This window comes from Vipera berus (genome assembly GCF_964194415.1).
Source record: "Vipera berus genome assembly, chromosome: 1".
NCBI lineage: Eukaryota > Metazoa > Chordata > Lepidosauria > Squamata > Viperidae > Vipera > Vipera berus.
The window spans coordinates 22,656,472-22,677,003 of NC_138202.1; the positions used below are offsets into that span (position 1 = coordinate 22,656,472).

Below are 20,532 nucleotides of genomic sequence, written 5' to 3' on the forward strand. Positions count from 1 at the left end.
AAATGAAAATTAGTTGCTTGCTCTTAAGGTGTACACATACACAACACACATTTAAACATACTATATACAAGATATGTATAGACCTACACCCTTACATATAAGCAACATACAAATATTAATCACATGGATACTCTCAAAACCCACATTTATCAGAAGGCAAACAAATGAAGTTGGTCCCTACTAAGCCCCCCACGCTGCTACTTCTTTTTCCTTTTCTTCTGAACTTGTTGACAAAGTCCAAAGCTGATGTTACCCATCTTTTTTATTTCCTATGAATGCCCCTGGGATCCTTCTACAAGCAAAGTGGCACGAATTCTGCCGCTGCGCTTATGGCATTCCTTCTCCCTTGAAGTTGTGCAACTCTGGAGTCCATCATGTCAACACTAACTTCTGTCTCTAATGCTTCCACCTTCAAGCGGCTGCTATAAATCTCCAGCTTCCATGAATTGTGAAGCACTTCTCAGCAAGAGCTTAGTCAAAACAGATGCTCTAACAGCTGTGTCAGCAGATCAGAATATGAAGCCCAGAAGTCAACTGCCATATATATGTCTCTACTTTGCATGGTGAATGTCTTAATGATTAATGTCAGGCTGTGTATCTACATATTTCCTAACTACCGAAGCTGCTGTGCTGGTTGGCATCCATGTGTAATTCTTCTAGCACAACCTTACTCAACATGGTGCCCTCCAGAGGTGCTAGGAATTGCCATTTATAGTAGCAAAGAATCAGGTTAAAGTGTCTCCTCAGCTTTCCTTCTTTATTGACATCTCTCCTGGCCTTGCATATCTTTGCTCAAGAGGCATGATGGATCTCCTGTTGTTGTTTTTTAACCTTGTGTACTACTCAGCCTGACTGAAAATACTTCACTTGATGACTTGAGTGAAATCCATTACAGCCTCTTTTTATTTCTCCTATCCCTGTGTTCTATTTTCTTTCTAGAAGCTTTTAAGCATTGTTTGATATTCAAATGCTGTTCTCTAGCATTTGAATATAAAAAAGACCAGTTCAATCTAATTTGCACAAAAGAATGTAGAGAAAATGACTCACATCAGGAATGTAGACTGAAGAGACTTACAGTATATACAGTACATACTGCATATATATAAGCATGCATATATAAAGATAGATATACAGAAAGACAGAGCAGCTATAATAGCATTACAGACATGGGTGGGAGGCCTTTACAATTGTTCCCAGTTTGGATCTGCTTTTAACCCTGTTTGGTCTAATTTTAATTTCTTTTGCTTGGAAAGATCTTCTCATTTCCATTTTTACCACCTAAATAATCTGTATTTCCAACCAAATGAACATTTCAGTGAACAGCTGTGTTTTTCCCAACATCAGATCACTAGCAAAACAAAACATCTATTTAAATTGTTGCTAGTTCAAAAGTTGATCTCTCCTTTATCCCATTACTGCTGTCGGTTTGCAGTTTGTAATGAGGAACATTATGAAAGGTCTTCTGAATACAGAAGTAAACTACTGTATATTTATCAAGTCACTTCCTCCACATCTCTGTTAATATTGCTGAAGAAGTGATTCTCAAAGACAGTTTTTGCTGCTATATAGCATGATTTATATACCTCATCATAGCACGGGGTTGTTCCTGAGAGGAATCAATGAAGAATGCCAGGAGTATACACCAAAAATGTATAGTCATAGTAGTATAACCAAGGCATGAAGTTCATCCCCGCAGTCCAACTAAAACAAACAGGTACCTAGGTTGGGCAACGATGAGAAAGGAAGATGCTGGAGATGATAGCATAGGTATAGTATAGGTGGTACCTTGCTCAATAGTAGTAACTGTGAGAGGGATCTCGGAGTCTTAGTAGACAATCACTTCAATATGAGCCAGCAGTGTGCTGCAGCTGCCAAAAAAGCCAACACAGTGCTAGGCTGCATTAACAGAGGGATAGAATCAAGATCAAGTGAAGTACTAATACCACTTTACAATGCTTTGGTAAGGCCACACCTGGAATACTGCATCCAGTTTTGGTCACCATGATGTAAAAAAGATGTCAAGTCTCTAGAAAGGGTACAGAGAAGAGCAACAAAGATGATTAGGGGGCTGGAGGCTAAAACATATAGAGAACGGTTGCTGGAATTGGGTATGTGTAGTTTAATGAAGAGAAGGGTGAGGGGTGACATGATAGCAGTGTTCCAATATCTCAGGGGCTACCACAAAGAAGAGGGAGTCAAGCTATTCTCCAAAGCACCTGAAAGCAGGACAAGAAGCAACGGATGGAAACTAGTCAAGGAGAGAAGCAACCTAGAACTAAGGAGAAACTTCCTGACAGTTAGAACAATTAACCAGTGGAACAACCTGCCTCCAGAGGTGGTGAATGCTCCAACACTGGAGGTTTTTAAGAAGAGACTGGACAGCCATTTGCCTGAAATGGTATAAGGTTTCCTGCCTGAGCAGGGGGTTGGACTAGATGACCTCCAAGGTCCCTTCCAACTTGATGATGATGATGATGATGATGATGATGATGATGATGATGATGATGATGACTTAAATGATAAGAGCAAAGTGTTCATTTCATACTGCATGAAAAAGGCAAAGGTAAACCATTATATCATGTATTTTACAAAAGAAACCCCACATGACTAGACAAGGTAAAGTGATTAACAAAAATCTTAGGAACGACTTGACAACGAATGTATAGCTGTGGAATCTCTTTAAAAAATGGGAATCCCAGAACATCTCATTGCCCTCTTGAAGAAACCTTTTGTAGGGAGACATGGAAATGACCTTGGAAAAAAATATTCAGAAATTATTACTACTGTACATCAATAGGTCTGAAAACATGTTTTAAGCCCAAGAAATAGGGAAAATATTAGGAAGAGACCCAGTCTGACTCCTCTCTAACTCCCTGGGATATAAGGAAAATGGTAAGGAAAATGATGACAGGCTTGCAAGAATCTGTTATGATAATGTATAGTTGTAGTCTTCTTCTGGGGTCTGTTCCCTGATCTGGTCAACCCTGAATGGTTGATATCTATACAGAGCAACACAGTCACACTACCACCCACCACGCTTGTGAGTTCATCAAACCCTGGCACTCCACAATTCCATCAACAAATACATTGAACTACAACCAGCCTATGAACCCCCTTCAGAATCCATATCAAGCACACAGCCAACCAGAGACAGCACCAACCCTCAACCAACCCATGCAAGTTCCCCCTTCCACCAGCAGTTCATCTCCCAATGACCCTGACCTAATGTAACTTCCCCATCACAAGACCCATCACAAGACTCACTGATGACTCACACCTGACCCATCACAAGACCCATCATAGACCCTCACTTGACACACCCACACATAAAGCCTTTATAAACAGAAGAACAATGACATCCCCTAACTCTGCTGTACCTAGCCTTGTAACGAAATGTTGAGAAACCAACCCACAAGTTCAGAGATCAAACCTTCACCCTCACCTATACAGAGAATAAGAAGCCACAGTCTTGACAGAATAATGGAAAACCAGTGGGTTCCAGGCTGGCCAAAGTGTAAAACAAGGCTATGTACTGACTCCTTATTCATTCAGACTATATGCTGAACCTATATTGAGAGAAGTTAAATTGGAAGAAGATGAACATGTTTTTAAAATGGAAGAAAAACATCAATAACCTTCATTATCGATGATGCTACTCTGATGGTTGACAATGCAAATTAATTGAAAGCTCTAGTAATGAAAATCAAGGATCACGGTAAAAAAATAGAGGCTAAGATTAAATATAAAAAGAACATAAAAATAACAGATACAGCAACCAGCTTTAAAAGTGACAGTGAAGTTATTAAAATGGCTGATAACGTCTGCCTTTTAAGATTGACTGTCAACAGTAAATATCCAAATGTAGACTAGCACTTGGTAGGAGAGCAAGAAAAGTCTTGGAAATGATACTCAGATGCTGTAATGTGTATATACCTACAAAGATGAGAATCGTGCAAGGAATGGTTTTCCCTATGACATTCTATGGAACGGAAGGTTGGACTTTAAAGAAGCCAGATGGAGAAACTATTCACATTTTTGAATGATGATGTTGGGAAGACACCTGCCAGTATCATAGAAAGACAAGAAAATGAACAATGGATCACAGAACAAACCAACCCAGATTTGTCACTCAAGGTACAAATACCTAACCAACACTAGGAGGAAATGCTTTCCATTTTTGCCCTGGTGAAATAGTTTAGCATTGGACATTCCAGTAGTAGGTTGAACTACAGCTCTTTTTAATTAGCTAAGATAGCACATTTAGAATTATATGGGCCAGATAATTATGAATATTCTCCTTATAGTTGTATGAATGAAGATTAGTGACCAAGAGCCTTCAAAAACGGGTGGCATACAAATGAAAAACATATATTAATATTATATTGTAGCATGGATTAATTTATTTATTATAAACCGCTGATAGTTACATGAGTGCAGCAGTATGAAAATCAAATAATATCCCAATATTGCAAGTTTCTGCCAGTTCAATAAGAGGGTAACTCTATTAAATTTCTGCTGGAAAACAATCATTTTCTGATTACCAGTACTAAGCCCTAGGAAGCCCTAATGAATTCTGTGCAATAGATGTATAGTTTCCCCATTATAGAAAAGAATAACTGCTAAGCAATATAACTAGAAACATGTTTAAGTTTATTAAACTGTTTTTATATTTATACCTTTGAATCATTTTTCCAATTGCAATATGTTACTTTGGGTCATCACACATCTGTATAAACATCTCACCAACATTCTGAGGACTGATTTGGAATAAACATTCTGCATATTTAAGGCACATTTTTCCAGATATCCAACCCATATAAAATTATATTGAAGCTCATGGGATATGAAGAATAAAACATATAACTTAATTGCATTTACAAATTATCATCTTTAAAATACATTCTTGATTTATATTCTTCAGATAAGGGCACCAGAACACTGAAATGGAAACCAGTACAAATCTTATATACATTGCTTTTACTTTAGCTTCTGTGTGTATGTGCATGTGTGAATTCTAGTGCAAAGGAGTTGTGACATTGTAAAAACCTGCACTGCCACTGCAAACCCCATTTCAATCCACATCCAATACTCTTAAAGTGCTATCTTATCGCTGACTTTAATAATGGAACCAACCTAATTCAAAAATATATTGGGAACTGCTGTTCAAAACTCACTCCATAGAATCTACATACTGAGCTGTCAATGAGAAGAAAACAAGTGTAGTTTTTCTGGAAAAAGAAAAAAAAGTATTGGGTAAAAGAGAAAATGTATTCTTCTATAAATGCTCAGGCATTTATAGCGATTGCATCTGAGTAGCCACTACATTTTTTGAGGAGTACCCATTTTTCTTTCTATTATAAACAAATCATTATAGACACTCAGAGCAAAGTTGTTTTCTAGAAACACTGAGTTTTCAAACTAAACCTTAATGAAAGAGGCAATGTAGTTTCAGTGTTATTTCTGTAGATAGCTGTGAATTTCCAGTTTTCAGAAGAAATTAAACAAACCAGAATGCTGAGAAGAAAAAAATGGCTTATTACATTCAGTGTACTGTCCAGATATTTTAAGGTGCCAAAGAACATTTACCATTAGTTTTCATCTCAGGTTTCCATTAAATCTTAAAACAAAAAACCTTAAAACAACTGAATGCCCAAATTAATGCCAAAGCATATCCTTTGTCTGATTATCATTAGTATTTAAGAGTCTTAACTAAGGATGTTGTCAAATTCTGGGAAAGAGTTCCAGTTCATAACTGTCACTATGTGGGAAATATAGTGCAAGGTCCTTTTAATTAATTGCACTAAGAAGCATTAGGAATACAAATCCCAATCATCACAGGATAGAGAAATATTCCTAACTTCCTGGAATGTTTCAGGTCTTAAGAATGAGATTTCCACATAAAAACCTGGAAGGGACACCTAACTCTAGTTTTAAAACAGGCTGGGGTAGCTCACCTATCAGCACTTAGAAGGCCATTTGGGGAAATAAACCATATTTGCTGATCCCCTGGACTTTCTAGTCACCACTAAAATGTTCACATATACAGTTGTAGTACTGTGAGTAAAAGAAGGAAGGATGAACTGCAAGGATGAGAAGTCCTATCACTCTGAAAAATGTGGATTTTCTTGGAATCTGGATGGAGTGCTCTGGCATCTTCCAATGCCTTCTGTGCTGCTTGAGTAAAGTTAACATCTCCTGAAGTCATCACATCAAAGATACATGACTGGAAGTAGATGTCTTCAACTGGTAGCTTCTCCTTACATAGCAGATGAGCTTTCTTTCTGGTCAGGTTGCCTTTTGGATGACAGCAGTTATGTATAGAGATGCGCTGGCTGAGAAAGCACCCTGACATACACAGCTGGAGATCCTGTTCATCTGTGAAGGAGAATGCTATCTCCTTAGCTGTCCGGATGGAGAAGGACAGGTGCTTCCCTACCTGGCGCACAGCAATGGTGGTACTAATGTATGTTGCTTGGATTGTTATGTACTGCCCAGGTATATGTTCATGAATGGTTAAGCTATTTCCTCCAGGCTTCTCACCACCATTCACTGAACCATCTGCAAATGCTACTGGCAGGTTGTCCATTTCTGCCTGGTAGACTTTCTCTTCAATGCACTCTTTCATGTTTTTAAATATAATGGTAAGCTGTAAAGGAATAATAGCTTTAAAATACATGGGATAGTTCAAATAACTAACTTCTCTAAGAGCCATTCAGTGACCGATTCATATATTACCATCAAAAGAGAACACACATCAAGTTCTTATGTAACTGAAGAAAAGGGGGTAACACAAACACACATCACCTCTTATCAGGAGACCTGTTAAACTTAACTGCCACCCTGTATCCAAAACCACAACCTTGTCTGGAATCACAGTGCTGGATTCTATACTACAGAAGAGAGACAATTTAAGGGTCTCCAACAACAGCAGCATTCTCCCCCAAATAAAAAAGGGTCCAGTTTGCCCATGACCGAACATGCAGTAATTCAGAACTGGAAGGAGAAAAAAAGAAGAAAGCATACTTCTTGTGGGATTTCTGGAAAAACAAAGGACCATAAGAAGGTAAACTGCTTCTGCCATTATGGGTTGATACTAAGCTGCTTCCAGGCATGTTTCTTCACCAACTGTAGTAAAGTACATTGGCTCTTCAGAGCAAGTTGGTTCACATATCAGGAAGCATTGTTTGATCTGGGGAATCTCCAAGCTTTCAACCAGAGATGGGATTGTCCCATCCATTCATTCTTTTTAACTAAAGGTGACTGAACTATCTTAGGAACAATGACAAATTCTCTGATCCAGTCAGACCACTGGAAGCTCCAATAATGTTAGATCCTTGCAAATGCTGGGAATTGCATCAGAAATCCTACATCAGTGATAGGAGCAGATATTGGAGCTAGTATGCCAGCAATACTTGCAGGACCGTCTGCTACCGGGGACGACTTCCCATCGCCCAGTGCGCTCACACAGATAGGGCCTCCTCAGGGTGCCGTCGGCCAGACAATGTCGGCTGGCGACCCCCAGGGGGAGGGCCTTCTCTGTGGGAGCACCAGCCCTTTGGAACCAGCTTCCCCTTGAGCTTCGGATGGCCCCGGACCTCCAGTCCTTTCGCCACGACCTCAAAACTTTTCTCTTCCATCAGGCTGACCTGGATTGATGATGGGTTTTTAAATATGTTTTAATTCTTAATTGTAGTTAATTTATTTTGGGGCTGTTATTTAATTCGTTTTTAATTTTTGTATTGTTGTTTTTTATTGTTGTAAGCCGCCCTGAGTCCTTTGGGAGATAGGGCGGCATATAAGTCCCAAAAATAAATAAATAAATAAATAAATAAATAAATAAATAAATAAATAAATAAATAAATAAATAAATAAATATCCCATCAGTTATAAACCCATTACATAGGTTGGAGAGGGCAAAGAATGTTTTCCAATCTATTACGAAGACACCTATGAGAAAAGGCTCAAACAAGTTCTTGAATTATCAGAGGAAACCAAGGAAAACTTTGATAAGATATTGGCTTGGATCAGATACAGGTAGTCCTTGACTTACTACCACAACTGAGCTCAAAGCCTCTGTTGTTAAGCAAGACAGTTAAGTGAATTTTGCCCCATTTTACAACCTGTCTTGCCACAGTAAAATGAATTACTACAGTTTTTAAGTTACTAACAGGGTTGAGGGTGAAGGTTTGTTCTCCAAGCTTGTGGCTTGGTTTCTGAACATTTCATTACCCATTGTTCACAAGACTCATCACAAGATTCTCACTGATGTCTCACACAAGACCCTCACTTGACACACCTACACACGAAGCCCTTATTAACAGAAGAACACTGACACTGACATCCCCTAAGCTCTGCTGAAGATATTACCTAGCCTGGTAACAAAACATTCAGAAACCAACCCCCAAGCTCGGAGAACAAACCTTCACCCTCATCCTACACCTGAGCTACAGATATTCACCACTATTGCAAACTAACAAGGTTGTTAAATGAATCTGGCTTCCCTATTGATTTTGCTTGTTAGAAGGTCACAAAAGTTTATCATACGACTTCAGAACACTACAACTGTCATGAGCCAGTTGCCAAGCCTCTGAATTTTGATCATGTGATCACGGGGATGCTGCAATGGTTGTAAGTGTGAAAAATGGTCATAAGTTACTTTTTTCAGTTCCGTTGTAATTTTGAACAGTCACGAAATGAACTGTTATAAGTCAGGGATTATCTGTATTACATTAAACCATAATGTAGTTTGTTTGATTTTGACACCATGTTATATAATCCAATTCTACAATTTCCCTTTGACCATTCTCCAAAACTAAAAAACAAAAAAATCAAATCACACCAGCAAAATCAGATATTTTGCCAGCACTTCCTCAAGCTGTTGGGAATTCTCAAATGGGATGCTGGGGAATACATTCGCTCTGTGGGTTGCCCAACCCCAATATGAAAGAGTAATCCTACCTTGCCAATTCCATTTGATCCTTTAATGATAGGATAAATAGTGGCTTGCACAAACAAATAATTGTTGTCCAGAAGTGGCCAGGAGCCTTCAACTTGGCAAGTGTAGAACTCATCAATGAAGGTCCGGATATGAGGATCCCCAAAGACAGCACAATACTTATATGTGGGGGGGCGGTTATGTTTGTGGATAAAAATCTTCTCATAGTCACAGGTGTCTATGGATGGGAAATCATGTTTGGTTGGAGGTCGTGGCACTGCTGTTGGCTCTTCCTTGGAACAGTTGTTCTGAATTATGAGGTCTTCAATGACATAAACAGCTGTGTGGTATGCCAAGTCCCCACGACAAGTGCGGGCTGTCTTCCGAGTGCAGCTGGAGTAAGCACTCAAAGCATTACAGTAGGCAGTGTTCTTTTTAAAATTATGCATGCTTGCTGTGGCAGCTATAAATTCAGAATTACAGCGTGAAATCTTGCATTGGGATTCAACTGTACCAATGGGAAATCAAAGAAAGTATTAGATATAAGACTGAAGATTCATTTTTCAACATCCTTTGCAAAACTGCAAGAATCTCCTCCATAATACTTGACTCGTCACCTAGCAATTTCATAAGCAAAACCTGGTCATCTGGCTCCAAAGTCTCCAAATCTTTTAAAATATCTGCTGGAACTGAACAGCCAACAAATTTAAATAAATAATAAAGATCTAGATAACCTGAGTTTGAATAGAACAGAGAATGCCTACTGCATAAATTCCTCAAGTCAGAAAGAAGTAATTCACTCTATCTCCACTCTTCATTGTGGTCTATTTTTCTGGAAGTGCAGGGGCTTTTCTGTGCTTCCCCACATCCATCTCTGGATAACTCTGCTGGAGATCTCAGGAGATTTTTTTTCTACTTTCTTTAGCAAGAAAGCTATTGGAGAACATCCCAGTTGGCAGGAGGGAACCAAATGCCGAATTAGCATGGACATAAACACAAGAGGTCAAGGTCTGATGCTTCACACACACACACACACACACACACACACACACAAACACACACCCATGCCTTTGAGTCTAGTTTTTCCCAGGCAAAATTGCTAGTGTGCAAAGTTGTCTATAAAATCGGTATAGTACAATAAAGTAGCTAGTTTGAACTCTACATATGTGGATCTGATTGTTCATGTCTGACAAAAGCATTTCTACATATGAGAGGCCTTCTCTAAGTTGGTTCACTTCAGATGTAATGACTCCAACTCCCATAAATCTCCAGTCACTATAGCCAAACTGACTGGGGAGTTATAGGTATTGCCATTCAATTAAGAAGATCACCCCACAGGAACAGGAATATAATGGACCGTAAATGTATCAACATAGCCCTCTTCTGAATAATGGTGTTTTATAGCATTTTTATAACAAATATCCAGATGATCAGAAATGGAAACAGGCTCCTATAGAAAACAGGGCAAGGCACTCACAGACATAAGTGCTTCAAACAAAACCAAAAACAAGATTTATTCTTGAAGTGCCCAGAATTTCCTTTGACTATTACAGCAGAGAATTGGTGGCACAATCTCTCAATATTTTGAGACAAAAATGCATGAAAACTGTAGCTTCAAACTGTATCCTACCCCCCACCACCACCTGCAAAAAACAAAGGAAAAAAATCCAGCCCTGCTCATTTTTCATGGGTGTTCTGCTTGATTCAAATAAAGGTTATTCAGGGACAGAGACAACAGAGTCTCAATAGGACCGTCAATGAGAACAAATGTCAAGCTAATATGGTTTTTGCTGAGTGAAGTTTTTGGGGAGAGAGTTTAATTCAGCAGTATGGAAAGACCCTAATTTAGAACTCACCTCCCAAAATAACTTAGACAGCAAATCTCTTACCATGTTTACATAATAGGAGGAGGGCCAGAAGTTTAATGAAGAAGCTTAGATTTGTTGAGTAAAGCAGATTCACGCCGCAGGCTGATAGCCTTGTTCTGAACCATTCAGTCATTTTGGAAGTTGATCGTTCAAGTGTCTCTTCACCTGGTTTTCTTTCCACTGGTTTGCTGTAAATAAACATAGACTGAAATAAATCTTGGTGTTCTCCAGCTTTATGCCACAGAATCTGGCCTCCAGGAACATTGTTGTCCTCTACTTTTTTAAAAAAAAAATTAGCTCTTATTTTGAATTCTGTTAGGGAGAAAGAAATTGAAACAATGAAATTATTCTTTTTGGGTATTCCTATCATCATAGTGCATATCAGCATAGAGACCATCATACTTCTATGAAGGTAATTCTTACCTGAAATAATTGGAAAGCATAGTTACCTAAGGTTTCCTCTTCAGACCAGTGACTATCCCTACTTCGCAGTCTTGTGAACTAGTTCATGAGATTCTTCTCATACTCTTAGCAGCCCTCTCTGGTGACTTGAAATGTGCTCCAATATAAAAAGTCCTTTGCAAGAAGATATTCCTTTTGAGGGCTTCACTTTTCAGCCAAGATGGAAGATTCTTGGCTCAAACAATACAAGGTAGAGGAAGATATGTTCTTCCCCTTTTATCCACCTCCAACATCAATCAAAGCAGAATGCGAAAGATGATTAATTTCAGGCTGGCAAACCACCATCAAACTGTGAGCAATCATTCATGCAACAATATCTTTGTCCACCATTTTGGTGGGCCAGCTAGGTATATTTTGACTTACTCTCTGAGGAACTTTCATTGCTTTCTTGTTCAAGAGCACTACAGCAATCAAGAAGGACCTTCTTTCACTTTCCAGTAAAAAATTTCCTCCATTCCTACTGTCCAGGGCTGATTTTACAAGAGTGACAATCACAAATTGTGCTACTGTGCTACTTTCCCTAAAGTCAATAAACTATGGCAGAGACTTTGCCCCTGTTTCCAAACTTGGTTTGGAAGGTTAATGATCAACCAGTTGATACAATATCTGTATACAATATCCCTATAACAAGATGACAGAACCAAAAATATTTAAGGTTTCACAATAGGTAGCAAGTTTCAGAGAAAGATCCCTGATTCGCTGTTGAATCACTGAATCACTCCCATAAGATGCCCAAGAGCTGGCTTGTGTATCTCAGTTTGCAGTATCAATTCAAACAGGAACAACAATTCATTCCTGATCAGTTCATTCCTAATCAGTTCAGTTAATGATCTAAGGGCTGAATTCTCATAGCATGCTAAGTTTATTTGTGGATTACCTAAGACTTGTGAGTTAGTTGTAAAAATCCCTTCCATTTGGTTAGCTTACCTTTCAATATATTGCATAAACTCTGATACCAAAATGGGTTAATTCAGTGATTAACTTCAGCAAGGTTACTGAACTAACCCTCTTTCTGAGTTTACACAGTATATTGAATGATAAGATAATCAAATAGGATGGGTTTGCACAACAGAGATTTGTAGTTGTATGGAGGAAAAAAGTATAGAATGGATAGTGCTATGTACGCTGTTCTAAGTTTCTGAAAGAAAGGCAGTCTAGAAATATAACAATCATTTTACCCACCTTTTCTCTTAAAGAGAAAATCCTCAAGTCCTACAAGTACTTTTAAGACTCACAATGTGCAGATGTAATTGAAGAGCATAATCCACAGCTCCTGAGTCACCTTTTTGATGGTTCTCAGATCTTGTTCCTCATTACTGTGATTCCTAACAGCTTGGTTTTCTGTTATCTTGAAGAAGGAAACATGTGAGAACTATTAATGCAAATTCTAAAATAGGGATAACACAGTTTAAAGGAAAACAGCACCAATTCCATCCCAAATCCTGCCTTATCCAGACATATGACAAGGTCATTCCTACCTTGTGACTCTCAGTCCTTCCAATGTTCCATGTGGCCATTGGCTACCAAATGGTTGTCAAACCTGAGATACATAAATCAGACCATTATTGCTTATTAAACAAAGGAACATGTTAGCACAATATGAGCTCAGCTTTTTAGGGGTGTCCATATGGAGCAGGTAGAAGACTGGTTCACATGAAGGCAAAGTCTGCAGAATAAATCACACAATTAGCTACAGTCACACCATAAGCTATGTTGTTTTCTAAACCACAATGGCTCCATTCATATGCAGCATGCTGAACTGAAATCAAACCAAATCAAATCAAACAGAATAACACAGTTGGAAGGGACCTGAATATCTTCTAGTCCAAACCCATGATCAGACAGGAGACCCTATACCATTCTGGACAAATGGCTGCCCAATCTCCTTTTGAAAACCTCCAGTGATGGAGCACATACAACTTCTGAAGGCAAGCCATTCTGCTACTTATTGTTCTCACTGTTAGGACATTTCTCCTTAATTCTAGGTTGCAACCAAAGTATAACTTAGGGCATGGGTTTCCAAATGGATCTTGATAAAGTAGCCTGGATTCAGATGTTGCCTAAGCCACATTGTGGTATATTTGTAAATCAAACACATCTGAAGATCAAACAATGTTCCATCTCAGAGGATGCTCACACTAAGCTACACTCCCATTAATTTCATTTTTTAAAATAAGACCTCCAGGATAGATGCAGAACTCAGAAGCATTCCATGAAATAAAGATTATGCTTCAAGATAATAACTTTATAAAAAGTTTCCCATTTGTTTTAATTAAAAAAACTATTAAAAATAGACTAAAATTAGATATGGAGTCTGCATGTACGTGGGTATTGTGGACCCAGATAGTACATCCTCTGCCAGCACTCCAGGGGTATAATTGAGGAATTCTTTTTGTCCTGTCAAATAATAATAATAATAATAATAATAATAATAATAATAATAATAATAATAATAATAATAATAAGAAGAAGAAGAAGAAGAAGAAGAAGAAGAAGAAGAAGAAGAAGAAGAAGAAGAAGAAGAAGAAGAAGAAGAAGAAGAAGAAGAAGAAGAAGAAGAAGAAACATTTTTCCAGAAACGTAGCCTGTTCAAACCAATCTTTCCGTCACTATAATAGGCATAACAAGAACCCTGGACCCAAAGACAAGATTAATCATAACCATAATAGTAAAGTTGGAAGGGACCTTGGAGGTCATCTAGTCCAACCCCCTGCTAAGGCAGGAAACCCTATACCATTTCAGACAAATGGCTGGCCAGTCTCTTCTTAACAACTTCCAGTGTTGGAGCATTCACCACTTCTGGAGGCAGGTTTTTCCACTGGTTAGTTGTTCTAACTGTCAGGAAGTTTCTCCTTAGTTCTAGGTTGCTTCTCTCCTTGACTAGTTTCCATCCATTGCTTTTTGTCCTGCTTTCAGGTGCTTTGGAGAATAGCTTGGCTCCCTCTTCTTTGTGGCGGCCCCTGAGATATTGGAACACTGCTATCATGTCACCCCTCACCCTTCTCTTCATTAAACTACACATACCCAATTCCAGCAACTGTTCTCTATATGTTTTAGCCTCCAGTCCCCCAATCATCTTTGTTGCTCTTCTCTGTACTCTTTCTAGAGTCTCAACATCTTTTTTACATCGTGGTGACCAAAACTGGATGCAGTATTCCAGGTGTGGCCTTACCAAGGCATTGTAAAGTGGTATTACTACTTCACGTGATCTTGATTCTATTCCTCTGTTAATGCAGCCTAGCACTGTGTTGGCTTTTTTGGCAGCTGCAGCACACTGCTGGCTCATATTTTAGTGATTGTCCACTAGGACTCCGAGATCCCTCTCACAGTTACTACTATAGAGCAAGGTACCACCTATACTATACCAGTGCATTTTATTTTTTCCTGCCTAAATGCAGTTCCTTACTTTTTTCACAATTGAATTTCATTTTGTTAGATAGTGCCCAGTGTTCGAGTCTGTCCAGATCCTCCTGTATCTTAAGCCTATCTTCTGGAGTATTGGCTATTCCTGCCAGCTTGGTGTCATCTGCAAATTTGATGAGTTCCCCATCTATGCCCTCATCCAAATCGTTGATGAAGATGTTGAAGAGCACTGGGCCCAGAACAGAGCCCTGGGGCACCCCACTACACACTTCCTTCCATGTAGATGCAGTTCCATTGAGGACCACACGCTGAGTACGGCCTGTCAGCCAGCTACAAATCCATCTGGTGGTGATGCTATCTAACCCACATTTTTCTATCTTATCAAGTAGTAGGTTGTGATCTACTTTATCAAATGCCTTACTGAAATCCAAGTAAATTAAATCTACAGCATTCCTCTGGTCCACTAGTTTTGTCACTTGGTCAAAGAATGCAATAAGATTTGTCTGGCACGATCTGTTTTTGACAAACCCATGTTGGCTTTTAGTGATAACTTTGTTCGCATCAAGGTGTTTGCTGATTTGTTGTTTGATTATCTTTTCCAGAATCTTCCCAGGTATTGAGGTCAGGCTGATAGGTCTGTAGTTTCCTGGATCTGTTTTTTTCCCTTTTTTGAAGATGGGAACTACTCTCTTCCAGTCCTCTGGTAGTTCCCCAGTGCTCCAGGATCTTTGAAAAATATAGTTCAGTGGTTCTGAGATCACGTCTGCCAGTTCCTTCAGAACCTTGGGGTGTAAACCATCTGGTCCTGGTGATTTGAACTCGTCTAGGCTGGACAGGTGCTCACTTACCATTTTCTTGACTATCTTAACTTGCGTTTCTATTCTGTTTTTTATGGCACTGGTTTGGGTAGGTTGGACTGTTTTTTCCCTTTGTGTAAAGACAGATGCAAAAAACGAGTTAAATAGTTCTGCTTTCTCCCTGTTGCCTGTCACCTTCTTGCCACTTTCCCCCACTAATGGACCAATCATTTCCTTAACTTTTTTCTTGTTTCTTATATGTTGAAAGAAACTTTTTTTGTTATTTTTGACTTTGGTCGCAAGCCTTAGTTCATTTTGAGCCTTAGCTTCCCTCACTTCATCTTTGCAGGCACAGGCTGTTTGCTGATATTCTGCCTTAGTTATGTGCCCCTCTTTCCACTTCCTATACTTGTCCCTTTTATCTTTCAGTTTGTCAGAGTTCTTTATGCAGCCATGCTGGTTTCCTTTGAAAGCTGTTATTTTTCTTCTTTGTTGGTATTGTGCTAGACTGGGCCTTTATTATCTCACTTTTCAAAATTTCCCAAGCTTCTTGAGTTGTTTTCCCCTTTAGGATTCTCATCCATGGAATTCTTCCCAAGGTCTCTCTAAGTGAATGAAACTAAAAAAAAAACAAGTAGCTTAACACCTAAGAAAATGCTGGCTTACTTCCCTTTTAATTCTCCTTATATCACAAGCCATTTTAAATCCCTCCCAAAATGACATATTTTCAAGCAACTGAAGCACGCTCTCCTAAAGGGTGATACAGGTAGTCCTTGACCTACAACCATTCATTTAGTGAACTTTAGAAGCTACCACAACACTTTAAAAAGTGACATGACCGTTTTTCACACTTACAACTGTTGTAGCATCCTCATGGCCAGATGATCAATATTTCGACGCTTGGCAACTGGCGTGGATTTATGATGGTTGCAGTGTCCTGGGGATCTTGTGATCACTTCTGGCAAGCTAAATCAATGGGGAAGCCATATTGCTAACTTAACAACTGCAGTAATTCACTCAACCACTGAGGCAAAAAGGTTGTAAAATGAGGCAAAAATTCACTTAACAACTATCTTGGTTAGTTGAGGACTACTTGTACCTGATGAGACTTAGAGAATAACAGAGAACATAGACAATATTTCCCATTAGTAATACTAAGAGTTCTCAATGATATATGTGTACCACAGTGGTTCTTTTGATATTTTGCTTCTATAAGCACAAAAAGAAGTTTAAGTCCCCTCTTTACAACAGCTTCAATGAAATAAAGTGTGGAATGTATATGAAATGAAAAATGAAGTCTCCCAGAACTATTACTTTTAAAAGAACTCTAAAAACCAAAGAATCCAACTGTATTTTTGTCTCTCTTAAATACCAAAACAATAAATTTAACACATTACCAGAATTCCTTATGAGCTCCATGATTAATGCAATTTGCTTTTAGTGAGAGAGAAAAAGCTTGCATTTTGCTTATGTCTGTATTCCTCTTGCTCTAAAGTTTTACAAATAGTGTAATGTTAACAAAACTTCCTCTGTCCTTTGGCAACTTTGATTTGATATGAAAGCTTTTTCATTATCATAAGTTTCTCAAACTTTTTTCAGAGATTTTATGTTAGCATAGCAGCTCCTTCCTCAAAATCTAGCAATAACACATTCTGCTGCAAACAGCAAAAATGCCAAGATAGTTTAAAACATCTTAGCTTTTCCTAAGTCCTGAATGAGTGAAGAAATACTAATGGGATTGTCTATGGCTTAAGATGTTCACTGTGGTGGGTGGGAAAAGCTACACTCCAAAAGAAAGTCAGAATTTATCATGTACTACCACATGCATTAATACAACTCTGAATTTCCACCCTTTTCAGCTAGGACTAGGCTGCTTAATATAAATAAATCTCATTTGAAGCACTGGTCATGGCCATCTACATAAAATGATTTCATTTGCATTTGCCATTACTTTTTCAATCCTTCCTCAAATTTTGCCTTCTCTGAGAAGTTTATAGGAACCCTGCAGTTTCCATCTCCTGTTGAAATAAGATGCATATTTTTATTCTGTTCTTCTCTCCTTTTGCTACAATCTTCCCCAGTTTGTATTCCCTAAAGATGCATGGGTTATATCTCCCAGCAATAGTTACAGTTGTTTAATCACCACTTGTTCAATGGCTGTTCAAACTTACAATGGTGCTAAACAAGCTGTAATTATGACTGGTAAGTCCTGGCCATCACAGTACCCTGCCAGTCATATGATTATGATTTGTGATCTTCCCTGCCAGCATTCCATAAACAAAGTCAATGGGGAAGCCAGCAGGAAGTCAGATTTCATATGAGGTCACTTCAAGACCAGCACAATCCTCATTTAACCACATCCTCATCTCTTAACCATAGTAACCAGGGACTGTTCGGTGGTCATATAATGTCCTGTTTTATGATGACATTGCTTAGCTATGGAAATTCTGGTCCCAATTATTGTTATTAAACAAGGACTACCTGTATCGACAAGAAAAGTCTAGAAGTCAATACCCATGTTTCTGAAGAGCACTCACATTTGGAGAAGGCTGCCTTGCTTTATTACACAGATGTCCTAGGACTATATATTTTCAACATTTTCAACCATTCAACAGACTGATTAAAAATTCAGGAAGTTATAATGCAACTAAAAGAGCAGGTATCTCTGAGAGACACACCCGGACTAAAACTATGTCATGATATGATGAGCTTTTTTTTTCCTTTTAGAGAAGGATGTGCAATTTTTTTTCAGGTAATAACTTGGTTAAAAGAAATTGAAATATTTCCAGAGATGTTGCATGTGCAAAAAAAGACAATAATTTTTGAAAGTGAGTTGGCCAAAATTTTATGATGTCTTGTAGGTATCAACTTTCTGATAAGATGCTATTATTATTTTTACTTTTTTCTTTAAGATTTGGAGGTTCTGGGGAGCCACCTGCCAGAGTCATGGACACTATTTGTGCTTACAGTGCCAAGATGCCAACCTTCTTTTTGGATCCCAAGTACAATTAGTCTACTGTATGAGACATCTTTAATTGTTTAAGTCACCAAAATGGTTGATGCTTGTAGAGGAAAAATCTGAATACTTACTTAATATAAATTACAGTTAGTCAAATGAACCATTTCTTATTTGCTTCAGACTGAAATTTCAACAATTCCCAGTGACTACTGCCAGTTACAACAAATCTCCTCAACCCTCCTCTTTACAGAGGACAGCCCTATTGCTGACCCCCAACTCTACACTTTATTTATTTATTTATTTATTTATTTATTTATTTATTTATTTATTTATTTATTTATGTCCCGCTTTTATTACTTTATAAGTAGTTCAAGGCAGGGAACATGCCTAATACTCCTTCCTCCTCCTATTTGCCCCACCACAAGAACCCTGTGAGATAAGATGGGCTGAGAGAGAATGAATATCCCAAAGCCATTGAGCAGGCTCCCATGCCTAAGGTCACACTAGAACTTATAGTCTCCTGATTTCTAACCTGGTGCCTTAATCACTAGACCTAACAGGCTCTTTTTTATTATTTATATTACAAGAAGGCTGCCACGATCAAATCCTGATTTTCAATACACTTTTCCCTCTTTCTCTGCCTAGAGAAGCCATTAAAAAAAAGCTTCAGTGAACTACAGCAGTGGATGCTACTAGATATTAGCAGTTGTGATCATTGCTTTTCTATAGAAGGATTTAAGGAGCACCTTGCTGGAGTTTTGTTTAGCAAATGCAGCTAAATGCAAAGAAGGAAGCCATTAAAGAGCCCTTTAGATCTACCACAACAGCTGCAATGGATGAGCACAGGTTCCTTTGCAATTAATGAATTCTCCCACTCAATATTTTCATGTTGTTGTTCACAAGCCATCTGTTTGGCTGTCATGTCGGAGTCTGATTTATTTCTCTCTTTTTTTCCTGAGCAAAGCAAAAGCTTATCCTGAACTACTAATGTTATTGACAAAAGTGTGTCTGTGGGGTGTGTGTTTGTGTGTCTGTGTGAGAGAAGCAGGGGATGTTGGGCTTAGGAGTGCTGATTCAATTAAATCAAAACACAGTGTGATGTGCCAGAGTTTTACTGATGAAAACAGATGATATAAATGCAAACTGATTTTCTATTATATGCCCTTAGTACCGCTTGATTAAACAAGGAGAGAAGATGGTTGGGGCCCAAATAATGTAACAATTAACTGTACTGCTCAAAAAAATAAAGGGAACAGAAAATAAGACATCCTACTATTAAATACAGTACATTGTGTTGTTTAAGTGTTCCCTTTATTTTTTTAGCAGTATATATATATGTGCATTTGAAAGACTTAGGGGTAGTAAGTGGTACAAAGAATAAGGGAATAAGATTGCAGATAGTCCCTGACTTATAATAGTTCATTTAGTGACTCTTCAAAGTTACAATGGCACTGAAAAAAGTGACTTTTTCACACTTATGCCATATTTTATTGAGCAAGTCCATCTGGTCATAACTGTAATGTCATATAGTATAAATACCCATTTACTTGCTAATGGAGAGACTATGCTTTTTTTCTTTTACAGCTGTAATCCCTTCATTCAGGGTAGAGTCAGAGTGACTAAATGGAGCTGAGCATTTACTAGCCGGATGGTCTTCCTGACACCTACATGGAGTTCACAGCAGATATTTTCTCTTTACTCCCTGAGGGAGAAACATCTATCACTACCTCAGATTGAAATCTCAACCTTCAAAATGTGAGGCAAGTGTTTTCACCACTAGGCCACCATACTGCTAATGGAGAGATTATGACTATCCCATGGAAAATGTGGAAATAAGGTCTATTATTGTCCTAGCAGAATAGATGTGCAGATTTTCTTTTCCTCCGTACCTTATCACTCCTTTTTCCCAAAAAACATGTATAGATAGCCCTCTACTTACAAGCATAATGGAGCTTGCCTATTATGGACATAAGGTGTGATGATCGTAAAGCAGGTCATCATGATAAAAGATAGATTTAAATGCTGCTGGCCATAATATTATATCTTAAATGTATTTCTTGAGCTTCTCTGCTAGATGTTTATGGAACAGCATGGATGCGCTATTATGCATTATGCACATTTCCCGTGCTAGTTTTCATTGTGAAATGT

At 38.4% G+C, this 20,532-nt stretch overlaps 1 protein-coding gene across 1 annotated transcript; it reads right to left on the reverse strand.

The window, feature by feature from the left end:
* Positions 1 to 6,034: 6,034 nt before the first annotated feature.
* Positions 6,035 to 10,936, reverse strand: LOC308664078 (hemojuvelin-like; the record flags this gene model as incomplete). Its single annotated transcript, XM_081321048.1, has 3 exons — positions 6,035 to 6,646; positions 8,959 to 9,443; positions 10,825 to 10,936. 3 exons carry the CDS (start codon positions 10,934 to 10,936, stop codon positions 6,035 to 6,037), a joined length of 1,209 nt encoding a protein of 402 aa, XP_081177174.1.
* Positions 10,937 to 20,532: the final 9,596 nt, after the last annotated feature.